The sequence below is a fragment of the Mizuhopecten yessoensis genome, unplaced genomic scaffold, assembly GCF_002113885.1.
Source record: "Mizuhopecten yessoensis strain PY_sf001 unplaced genomic scaffold, ASM211388v2 scaffold3621, whole genome shotgun sequence".
Taxonomy (NCBI): domain Eukaryota; kingdom Metazoa; phylum Mollusca; class Bivalvia; order Pectinida; family Pectinidae; genus Mizuhopecten; species Mizuhopecten yessoensis.
Window position 1 is genome coordinate 24,196 of NW_018405136.1, and position 13,379 is coordinate 37,574.

The window sequence follows — 13,379 nt, forward strand, 5'->3', positions numbered from 1 at the left end:
TGAGTGTGTTTACGATATTATCGTGTGAGTAACATACACACGGAATTGTGTGAGTGTGTTTACGATATTATCGTGTGAGTGACATACACACGAAATCGTGTGAGTGTGTTTACGATATTATCGTGTGAGTAACATACACACAGCATTGTGTGAGTGTGTTTACGATATTATCGTGTGAGTGACATGCATACGAAATTGTGTGAGATATTATCTTGGGAGTGACATGCACACGAAATTGTATGAGTGTGTTTACGATATTATCGTGTGAGTAACATACACACGAAATTGTGTGAGATATTATCGTGTGAGTGACATGCACACGAAATTGTGTAAGTGTGTTTAAGATATTATCATGTGAGTGACATACACACGAAATTGTGTGAGTGTGTTAACGATATAATCGTGTGAGTGACATACACACGATATTGCATGAGTGTGTTTACGATATTATCGTTTGAGTAACATACACACGGAATTGTGTGAGTGTTTACGATATTATCGTGTGAGTAACAAACACACGGAATTGTGTGAGTGTGTTTACGATATTATCGTGTGAGTAAAATACACACGAAATTGTGTGATTGTGTTTACATTATTATCGTGTGAGTAATATACACACGATATTGTGTGAGTGTGTTGCAGATAAATGTAAGCACTTAACATTTTTTATACACAGTGTTTGATATTAGGAATGAATTTGTTTCTCATAAGTTTTACCGAAAAGCTTTCTTCCTGTCTTTGCTTGGATGTTATTTCATCTGACTTAATGATATTGGGAACTGAATCAACAGTATTTATTTATGTTATATATAATTTTTGGCTGTGAGCTAACGATACTATCATGAGATAAACACACGATATTTCGTAACTGTCTACGGTCGATGATATCACGAGTGTGAGAAAAGCGAATCATTGTTTGGGTGCGTACTGATGATGTTACTATAAGCTCTGCATAAAATGTTCATAAAATATGGGCCAATGGTGTTAGTTTGAGAGTCATACGAAAGAATCCTTGTATGGGAAAGGAACCTTTAGTTGAGAAAATCAATATGACGTCATGCTTTTATTATTCTTATTAACATTTTTTAAATCGATGCAATGCTATCATATTGCAAATGCTAATGGTAAAGTATTGTCGACAGTGTTGACTGTATATTTGTTTTTTTTCTTCTTATCATTTTAAGATATCACGTACTGTTTAATTGATCTGATGAAATATTCTTCGGGTATTTATTTTTTGCAATTCGAAAAGCATTACCATTCGTTGCGTTTTAGTTGATAGAATTATAAAAGGTATGTTCACTCAGTCCTTCAAGGTAATGGTTACTAAGCTAATTAAGAAGAATGTTTACTTTGCCAGGAAAGGCAAAGGTTAACGCTTAGCTAGTGGCTAGTTATGAAGAATATTAACTTAGGTCAGGTTAGGAAATTGTTTCCGCTAAGCTAGTTAAGAAAAAATGCTTCAATGAATTTGTTCCACTTCGTACAGAAGCCAGTGTTATATAATCAAACGCTTTATCTATCACGCTGCAATATTCAATTATTACTAGCAGAGAGCAATAAATGAACAATATATAGGATTGACAATAGAAAAGTTAAACCCCTGAAGTGTTTTTGTTTTCGAGTGGTTTCTCCCTATGATATTCAAATTTTGAACAGTTATATTGAAATCTATTAAAATTGTGATTTATAAAGATTAATGTTATATATCACATCAAAACGTGTCGTACCCAATTAATATATTACCGTGCATGGTAAGATAGAATGATTTTATAGAGAAAAAAAACCATATAGAAAAAAACTTTTAAAAAGAACAATTCTTTCTCGAAAAACTGTAATATTCGGTATCAAAATACTAGTTGGAACATGTTGCACACGTTGATGATATAATTTTATAGCAATTATGTCATTTACATGCTCCAGGAGGAATTGTATTACCGCACCTTAAACACCCACATAGGTGTAAGTCAATGAGGTCCCATTTGTCATTAAATGAATTCTGAAACTAACTGTTCCTGATTTAAGCTTCCTATACCCATACCTTCTTGTATTTATATTGTTTTGAAATTCCAAGCGGGGGCCGACGTTAATGATAAATCTCCATAGGCGTTGACCCTACCTTTGAATATTATATTTGCATAAAAAAACTGTCTGTCGTTGGGTTATTTTTTATTTCATTTTTAACATACTTTTGATTATTGCAACGACAATTTGCATTACTGTAAAGTTGTTTCGACTGTCACCAATTTCGCGTTCTTCGCCGTAAAAATGTTTTTTTGGAAAAAACATAACCTATGAAATTAAGAGCAAATTCACACATCTGTAGCACTTCGCGCCATGTTCATTTGACATCAAACTCGCAAAAGTAGATATCGTAAAATATATCTGTGTTTTGGTAATCTGCGAAATAAGGGACCGCAAAATATGCACCACTGCCACAATTGCTGAACGTCGAATATTTTCAGCGGCGGATTTGTCCAATTTCGCTTTCATTTATATGATATGTATATACTGTTATGTTTTGTAAGGAGATGGCTTATATAGGCTATGCCTGTTGCCCAATTCCTTTTGTACATAAGATCAGTACAATAAAATATTCTGAAATGAAAATATATTTCTGTTTTTGTATTGATTTGGAGTGGTTTTTCTTTGATATTCGATGTTTTATTTTCAGTTAACATGTGACTCATATAGATTAAAGTTATGTATAATATATAAAGTATTGTGAAGGCGTTGAATTGTATGGATATTTGATATATGTATGCATTGAATACTGACGTTCATACGTATGCTTACTTACAATTTGTTTGTCACACCTACAGAACAACACTGATATCGAGACATCCAACATATGTTGTCCGATCTCGCAGTAATCAACAAATACAATTATCAAATTTTAATCAGTCGATAGTGGCTATTGCCAACCCATTTTGTACAGCGGAAATAAAAGTGGGAAAGTAATAGATAAACCGTAAAAAGGGAAGGAAAATGCGGAAATAACAACAGTACATTAACAATAAGTTAATGAATTAATCAATTAATTATGACGGTGGTGGTGATGGAACAAAAGACATATTAAAAAAATTCTTACAATTTGAAGTTTTGTAAAGGTGGGGTCAACATTCAACCCCCACGTCAATATCTTTTATTTTTTCGCCATATGTAGGTACATAAAAATAGAAACTAACTGCATATATGATTTTTCATTACTACAACTGAAACCGTGTCTGACCTCCTTGCATAACACCAGGTTGAGTGAGTAATAAAATGGCAGATAAATGTCAAAGGCGAATGTAATTTTGAAAATGAATTATGATAGTGTATAGTGTATATAATAATGTTATTTTGGTACTAAATATGTCACATTGGTGTACATTTGATAAGAAAAACATGCAAAGTTTTCACAAAATTTAGAATATATCAAACATTGTCAAATTGCCTTTGTATAGCTACAATGGTAGTCTATATTTCATCCTACTTTAAAAACTTTCCAAATATATATTCTGTCTACAGAATCATTTTTATGAAATAACAAAACCAGTTAAAATTCTTTTTTTAGCATGCTAAACATGTCGATTGCACAATTTTTCATAATCATGAAGATCTTATCATCGATGGGTTTGTTATTCGGTGGTGGTGTTTTTTTTTTTTTTTTTTTTTTTTTTTTTACATACTTTTGATTATAGAAACGACAGTTTAAATTACTGAAGAGTTTTGTTTGCTAGCTCCAATTTCGCTTTCTACGTCGTAAGAATGAACCAGAGAAAAACAACATATAGAAGTTATAGCAAATTCCTCATGGTCATTTGGCATCAAATTCGCAAAACAAGATATCGTAAAATTTATCTGTTTTTGCTAATCTGCGAAATAAGGGACCGCAATAATTGCCTCACTGCCACAATTGCTGAACTTCGAATATTTTTTTCAACCTGCGGTGGATTTATCCCCCACATGTGTTACTTACTGTTTTCAAATATGAGTGTGACATACGGGTGAAGAATATTCAACACTAATGAAGGGCTGAGCCTGAAAGATCTTATCAAGGATGACTTATATACTATATAATAATATAATGGGTTCCTGATTTGACATAACAGCGCTGCGCCACTCAGACATACATAGGTGAGGTTTATATACCCAAGAAGATTTACTATTAGTCGCTTTAGACAGGTTCTATTTAATAACTTATCCCTTATCTCTCTTTTCTGTTCCGATGGGGGGCTGCGGTGGCCAAGAGGTTAAAGCATCTGACATTCTACTACCACTTGGTCGCGGGTTCGAGGCCTTCGTGGGACAGTCGCCTGGTACTGGTCGTAGGTCGGTGTTTTTTTCCGGGAACTCCGGGGACGTCCTTTAATGACCATAGCTATAAATAGGACGTGAAACACAAACGAACCAAACCAAAACTGTGCCGATGCCCGTCGAAGAAGCTATGACCGTTGCGTGCACTATCGGAGGAGCATTAGATATACGTTTGTCTTATAGTGTAGAGAGAAATAACCCGTAACACGAATCACATTTGGTTTGTTAGCAGTAAACTGTAAACCGTTATAGAAATAAGTTTATGTAATCCAACGTTGTTCTAACAGTGCATTAGCAAAGGTTAACATTCCAACAGGAAAAATGCGCGTTGGCATGCTTCGAGATTGCGTCAGAAATTCAAAGCAATATGCAGGCACTGTGTTTTATATTTTTTGTTTGCTCGCCAAACAGTCCAGATACGTTTACAGTAGAGCACCTCTGGAACAACTGTGTAAAGGGGCTCACCCAAATGAATCAGCCAATCAGCAAGTGTTTCATAGGAGTGTAATCCCTACCTAAATTTTGTTCCGGTCAGAAAATAGCTAACACTGAGAAACACTTAAGGGCGAAAAAATCAATTCTACGACTTNTAGTTGATTTCAAGATGTGATGGCGGATTTATATCGAGTCAAAAGGTCAAGGGATGACATAAAGCGCTCTTATATGCCATTAAACCGGCCAAAAATGCCCTTGTTTAATCTATGAATCTAGACAGTTGTCACTTTTCTTAAACTTCAAATATAAACGCTATTAGCTCAAAAGCTACGTAATAACTTAAAGTTGATGATTTAGTTGTGTCAGTCCTAAAATACCAGATTCGCAAAATGACCCTTCTGAGTGTACTAATCCTGGAATCAGATAATGTTCGGATGAGACAAATAAACGCACTGATCAATCTCGCTTCAGTGAAAGATCATACCAGGCACTGATTGGTCTATTTTAGCGTCAACTTCGATTTCACCGGAAAAGATTGCGAACAGTCCACTGCTAGTTCTGCAATCGTTATTAAAACGGGAGGTGTTTTTTTGGTCAAAATATCCCATTTATAAATTCTTTTAACATTGAGAAATAATGGCAAGCTTTGTCAAAATAAGATGAAAAATACTCTTGTTATGATGACGCAGTTTTTATACCGAATTTCTATATCATTCCAGCATACATGTCCATCTACCACATTGTCAAAACATAAATCGATTTTGTTTTGGATTGTTTATGCATAACGTCCTATTAACAGCTATGGTCATTTAAGGATGTGCCAGGTTTTGGTGGTGGAGGAATGCTGGAGTTCCTGAAGAAAAACCACCGACCTACGGACAGTACCAGGCGACTGTCTCACGTAGGTCTCGAAACTGCGACCTAGTGGTGGATAGCTAGTGGTATCAGAATGTCTGACGCCTTGACCACTTGGCCATCGCGCATAAATTGATGTATCAGTTGCTACAATAGCTTGGTACTAAAATCAGTACCTGTTAACAAGTTATCGATTAATCAGGACAATGCAATTTCAAAGCAAACATTCGACTATACCTCAGATACCAATCCTTTGTTATGATCAGAGAGGGTACTCTGTTAACATCGACTAACATAAGAGCATTTTAACTCAAATCTATCTGGGCAGGTTACGCTTTATGCTGTTCAAAATTTAATAGTGTCCTCTCTGAAGCAAGTCAAGAATGTTTGTGTTGAGACTATGTTTCCTGATATTAGCGAAAAGTAAGTGATTTATTTTTTCATTGTACGTTTGCAAATGTTTTAGGTAAAACAATATAAAAATATTTAAGATTATTTATATAATATTCGTCTGTGTTGCAAATCATCAGCGTGCATTTTCGATTACGTAAAAACAATATAATATTCGCAAAGAAATATATTTTATGCATAAAATGCTATGGAATGACCGTTTGACACCAACATATGCTGGTCGCTCCAGATGCATAAAAAGTAAAAAAGACCTTCTATATGTCACAACTAATTTATCTATTTATCTAACTATCTTTTTATTTATTTGTCTGTTTGTTTGATACTGAGTCTTATGGTACAGTGAAAAGGGTTAATCTACCTGCTGCCCAATTACAATTGATATGATCTTTATTCTTTTAGTTTCTCTGTTACTGCTTCGAATTTTAAAATGTAAGGTTTAAATGCAACAGACTGACAGCATCCCCTCCTGAAAGATGTTTTTTGAAAGATATCCAGCATAGACTTGGGTTTTTCTAAGGGAAAGAAGTATGTCCCTCATCTGGCAGACTGTTTTTTATAAATAATTTTTTTTCATATGGGGTTTTTATTCATTGACGGCCTTATTAAGGCAAGGTATACAAACTCTTGCCAGGTCTTTCAATTTCACTTTCAGATATATCGAAAGTACTATCTTATAACGAAAAGATATTTCTTGACCATTCATGATCGTGTCTACCTTCTTAAGGTTTTTAGGAATAAGAATGCTATGTTCTGAAATGACATTCTTTTCTCACACTCTTCACAGGTGTGTCTCCTGTTTTATCGGGGAAAGATCAGCTTGTCACCCCCTAGGGGGGAGATAGCCTCGTGTCGGTTAGCACGTGTTCAATTGTGACGTCATAAAAAGTGAATGACGATATTCATACCCCACATGTGTTTTTGTTTACACTACTGTCGGTGGAGTTGTGACTGAAATAATAGGATGGGAGAAAAAAAATAATACCCCACTTTAAGGGCGTAACAGAGATATATCTGTCACACCCTCAGGGTAGGAGAAGATTCTTTTAATCACAGCACTTGGGTTTAAGCTCTCGCACTGTGGATGAGAGATGTTTTCATAATATCATTAGCTGGTAAAGAGTAGTAGGAAAACTGTTAAGTCAATTCAACGTTGCTAGCGATGAATACCCAGACATGATAGTACGGGGCGTTTATAATAGCTCCACTGCATTATTGGAGATAATGTGTTTGTTTGCTTACGGATCCCGGTACCACAGCAAAAAATATATATTAAGCAATTTACATTGTTCCTGATTATAGCCTCGATGACAAAAAATCTGAACAGAAGCTATACCTTGTGGAACTTTTGTTTTAATAAATACGCTAACAGTGTTCTGATGAATACAATTCACAGGGACAGGCTAAGATTCGAACATTCGACCATAGATCATTACACTGTCATTCGCATCAACTAAAAGGTGCTGTCGTACTTAAACTACATATATATTCAAAACGAAAGTAATGGGATCTTATTTTATGTACGTACAAATACAGTGGATTTCTTGCGTGCTTTATCTTCAGTTGTATAGGAATCCTTGATGATATTGATGAAATTTAAATATACTTACTTCACATAATACAAAATATTTTATTTTTATTTATTTTTTATTTTTAAAAACTGCTATGCATGTCTTTATTGTATTGACTGCTTTATTTAAGGAATATTTTCCTATTTTGGTCAGGTTTCTATATGAAAATCAAATCGAGTAAGTGTAAATTGATGACATAGATCGTTTTCAATTATGTTTCGGAAATGCGGAAATGTTGCAAAACTCCGCCTACGTGTTTTGATGTCGACGTCATGGAACTTGTCCTTTCCATGGTAAGGTTATGAGATAAGAACTCCAATTTACGGCAACAATACGTAAATGCCGGAGTAATTAATTCTATAGAATAATGTTGAATTACTACTTTTGTTACAGAACACTTTAGACATTTGCATTTGTTTGACCTTAAGTACCACGGGTGAGTCTTTAATGGATTACAGTCATATGCTGCAGTATAAGTTTGGTTTACTTTCTTCATTTTCAATAGGATACGTATTAGTTCGTATTTAAAGTGGTTATTTTCATTTTAGACTTACTAATATACCCTCTGACGCATGTTTATTTCGTAATATTTTATCAATCACTGTAAGTAATATATAACAATATTTAAGCATACAGACAATTAGACAAACGCATAGAATGTTCTTAAAGTTCAATACTTTCATTTCCAAATTTGACCAAAATTGAAATTAATTACTGTAATATTGACTCCGATAAAATGTTCTGAACATTTTTCCTTGGAGGAAAAGGAAAACTGAATGACTTTTGTGTCAGGATATAAATAACAAGCACTTTTTGTTCTTTGCTCATTCACAAGACATGACAACACATGAATACATGTTATATGTTCTTGTCCTGTTAATTAATAAAAAACATGAATATGTCTAAATTTAATCTCGATTTCATTTTCACAAAAACATTATCTATAAGATTTTTTTGCCGTTATATATTGTATAGCGCCACTGTTTCTATCCTTGGGGAATGGTACTCTTGTCCTGGATGAGAACTCTGCAATGGAAAATTGGTTTCCGCTTGGCGACGTGACATCAGTGGGCGTGGTGAGATCAAAGTCTGAATGTGGACTTCACTGCTCGGCTGTTGGTTGGTGCATGTCCATCATATACGACTCAGCCAATAACACCTGTTATCTTAACGACGTGTTGTTCACAGACGTATCCAATGGCTACTGGAGGCAGAATACGACTCACTTTCAAGGTAAATATAACAGTTCTATCTATACTTGTATTGCATTAAGAAACATCCACTCCCGAAAGGCACCGTTGGCTGAGAGGTAAAGGCGTCTACCTTTCTAGTCGTGGGTTCGAAGCCTACGTTCCGCAATCACCAGGTGCTCGCCGCAGGTCGGTCGTGTTTCTCCAGGTACTTGCGTTTTCCTCCACCACCAAACTGGACCTCTTCAAAGTCCAGACATGTAAATAGGACGTAAAAACATACAATCAAAACATTATTCCAGAAAAAAACCAGTTAATAAGCGCACTTACGTTCTCTGTTGAAATATTTCATTACAAAATCGAACGCTCAGTGTGCGACAGCATGTGAATGACACTGGTAGATTTGTTTGATCATTTAAATTTATCAAAAGAATCGTAAAGCAGCATAACGGTAACATTGACCGGCTTTGAAATTGTATGTCGTTTCTCTGTTGTCTTTAAAAGACAGGTATCCCCATGGCGATTGGGCATTATTTAACACTGAAACCACTCACATTGCTAACATCATTTCACTTATTTCGTATTGAAATTATGGCAGGCGTGAACAGAGCGCAAGAAAGTGTGACCCCCTGAAATGTGTTTCAAAAATGCCAAATTGACTATTCCTCTTACATGTCTTAACAAAGGAAAACATTAATAAATATTTGCATGGAGACTCTTAAAAAAGGGACAAGGAAAATAAGACCATGTGTATCGGAAGAGTAAGCGTCTTCTTTTTCATTGACTATATCCTCATATACATCTAGGTTAAATTTTAGTAATGTCACGCCGTCGTAGCGAGAAGTGGGGTAGTGACAAAACAACACACCATACTAAATATAAAACCTTAACGTTCAAATGAATGGTCCGTACTCCAATATATCAGCACTATGTTATAATATAGGTAATCATAAGAATTATGCTTTATCACTGTAGATTCGAAACAAATACATGTATAATTTGTTCATTTTCACCAATGAAAAGAACCATGTCTTATATGCCTAGTTTATATATATATTTTACTCCTCATTAGTATATTTTATCTTTTTCACCAGTGAAGAGTACTGTAACTGTACCTGAGGGTAATGACTGCAATGCTTTCACCGGAATTTGCATAAATCTATTGTCTTCTCTTCACAATTGGAATGATGCGTTCGACGCATGTGCGGCAAAAGGTGAACGATTTCTTTTGATTGATAGCGCTGACAAGCAGTTGGAGGCCGAGCAATTCATGCAGGATCAAGGTAAGTTTACCGGTTATGTTACAATATATCATTCATCCTAACAGCCGTTCCCTTAAGGATGTACTCTTTTGAGGTTTAAATCACGTTCAAGTTTGGTTTCGTCTCGTGTAACCGGCTTTTGTAATATTCATCAAATTATGATACATTTTAAGAAAGAAACACGTTTCCGGGAAAAAAAATCCAAAAACTAAACACTTGTTGTTTGTAGAAATGCCCAATTTGACAGCCATTAACAAAAAATGCATTTTTTCCGCTTAACAAAACGCCAAAATGTCACTTTTTGTGACACTTTTCGAGTAACAAAAAGGATTGTGATTTGCTGTCTAAGATTGCTCGCAGCGTACAAAATGTTTACGAATTGTGGAATTTGTACAATATCTACGCATTGAGAACATAGAAAGCATGCAGCTTTTCTGCTGCCCCCCCCCCCCCCCCCCCCCCCCCCCCCCCNTATTGGACCATTTTATTTTTCATTTTTTTTCGGCGGTCCCTCCTCAGGAACTGTATTCTAGCCGGTAATGAATAAAAAAGACAACATGTGGTTAGCAAATGACCTCGCCCTAGCTATGATATCAGAGAGAGGATATTTTAAATGGTGATTAACTGTCCCCATTATCTGAGGACACGATCATACTGTCACAACTGTATTGAGACTTCAAAAACCTTAGCAAACAAACATCGAAATATCCGATAAAGTTCGAACTGCCAGCTATTGTATGCAACAGTTTGCTTAAGGATCCTTTAAATACCTTTCGTGAATCGTCTTTATGGATATGGTGTTAAAAGTGTGACGTCATATAGAAAGCAATCCACTGAAGACACTTTAAGACAAAGTCAATGGAACAGATTACCGACCTGACATAGGTAGATACAGTGTATACTGTTTAAACAAGCTTCATGAACATTAGTGTCTTGTATGCCTTTGGTATAAAGGTTAAGTATTTGATTAAACCTTAAACAAATTTGATCTGGTAATGGGTATATCCATATATAATTAAAGCGGCTTAAACAGCTGGTATATATAACTTGCCAGTGGTTATATATTACCATTGGCTAAACATGATATAATATTGTCAATAGTCACCTACTGGCCTTGTTTCAGAAATCTTCCCCTGGGGTGATTATGTGGTTGTCTATCTCGAGACTTTGCCGAGGGTTAGACAACAAAATAATAGACACGAGGGTAGGATATTTCTCTGTTACACTTTCAAGGTAGATATGAAGATTTTCTTCCATCATTCAAATATTTTGTATCTTGTTTGAAAAAAAATTATATCAGCATTTGTAATTTTCCTATCCTGCATGATTTGCTCATACCGATTAACAGCCAAGGGTCGTGCATGTGGGTATTGTATACGTTCACGCTGGAGGCGGTATTGTTGAATATAGAGCGGATCTTACGCCGACTGTAGAGTATTCCGTCTTTGCGTATTGCAGAGTTATCTTCTCTTGAGATCAGGTATTGATTGTTACGTCATTGGTTTGTGAGAGTAACGTCATCAATTTTTGAGAAAATGACGTAAGTTTCTCACACAAACCAATGACGTAACAATCAATACCTGTTCTCAAGAGAAGATAACTCTGCAATACGCAAAGACGGAATTACCTAACTGAGAGGTAATGCAGAAGTCCACAGTAACAGTACGAGACACGTGTTAACTATCCATAGATATATTAATAATGTGATAGATTGATATTCAAACGTACATTTCTAGTAACTAGTAATGTCAAATTCCACAAATCTTTCTGAATTTTGTATTCCCTTTTTTTTCATGTTTGGAGGGGGGGGGGGGGGGGCTGTTATTTTTTACTTTCAATGTCAACTGAAAACGATTCATTGTTCATGCAAGCTGTACAGATATCATACAGATACATTTTTGATTTCTCATTAAAGGTCTTAGCTCTTTATGGATTGGGTTGACTGACCAAGTAACCGAAGGAGTATGGCTTGACGGGGAGGGAAATATTATGGAGTACAGCAGCTTCGCTTACGGACAGCCGGACAATGGAGGTAGTAACCAACACTGCGCGCTGATGAGAGCCAACTATGGATATAAGTGGGATGACTTTATCTGTAGTCATAAAACGTATGTCGTCTGTGAGATGATCTTAGCTATGTAGAATTATAGGAACGTTCGTGATTGGTTAATCCATTACGTCATATTGGTAGCACAATTAAGGCTTCTTTTCATATCATCAAAGTATCGTCAGTTCTAGACTTAAATCTCCGAATAATCCCCTGTTGGCAGATCCCGTTTTCACTGTCAGAAACTATAAATATGCATTGAAAGCTGTCTTTTTGGCATGACTATAACTTTGAAAAATTCGTTTCTGAAAAGAATGCAATGTCTTGCTGGAACGTTTATCAACAATAATGAATACAATACACACAAATAGCATCAACACAATTGTAGAGCATGGCTGGACCAGATGTGGATGCCTTGACCTCAGCATGTTATAGAAAGCGTTCAGTTAAGCGATTGTACGCGATAATTCAAGGTATTGTGTCCTGGTTTGTGATAGATACTATATAATGACTTCTTAATTAAGGTTCATCTTCTGATAAAAAAAGGTCGGCAAATCTACTGCAAAGAAAGACATTTCATTGATACGTGTATGCTACTGTATATCATACTCTACCTTAGGGTGGATTCTATTAAAGTTAATGTTACTGCTTCAAATTTTAAGCTATAATTATGAAAATGTCTATATTCAATTTGATTTTCTCTAAAGCAATATAATAATTGTTTTTTTTATAGAAATCACCTTCAAGGTGTTGTAATTTACGTCATACAAATGTATAAGAATAATTATAAAATGAGGAAAATCACAAAAATTCAATTTAAAACAAGATAAAATATTTCCTCAACAAATACTAAAATCAAATTAGTTAAGGATACCAGTACTAATGTTCAAAATTGAACTACCAGTAAGAAATATTTTTACCTGCATGTTAATATTTGTTAAAGGTAAATCATTTCTGTACCTTGCGAGACTACTCAACAAATAAAGACAAATAACGCTACTGTAAATCATATTCTGTTGGGACTTCCTTTCTACTTACGAGCGGGTTCTATTAAAGTTAATATAATTGCTGCAAATTTCAAGCTATAGTTTTGATAATGTCTATATTTTTTAGCTGATTTTTTCTGAAGCAATATAATATTTGATTTTATAGGAATCGCCTTCGCGGTGTTGCCATTTGAGTCAAATAAGAACTACCAAATTAGTTAAGGATCCCTTAACCAATGTTGAAAATTGAACTACATGTATCAATGGGAAACGTTTTACCTGCATGTTAATAGTGACAATTGATAAATCATTTTCGTAACTTG

At 35.1% G+C, this 13,379-nt stretch overlaps 1 protein-coding gene across 1 annotated transcript; it reads left to right on the plus strand.

Moving 5' to 3' along the window:
• Positions 1-8,602: 8,602 nt before the first annotated feature.
• On the plus strand, positions 8,603-12,165 carry LOC110447811 (C-type lectin lectoxin-Lio2-like). Its single transcript, XM_021493751.1, has 3 exons — positions 8,603-8,804; positions 9,856-10,044; positions 11,939-12,165. The coding sequence occupies exons 1-3, from the start codon at positions 8,603-8,605 to the stop codon at positions 12,163-12,165; spliced, it is 618 nt and encodes a 205-aa protein (XP_021349426.1).
• The last annotated feature ends 1,214 nt before the right edge of the window (positions 12,166-13,379 follow it).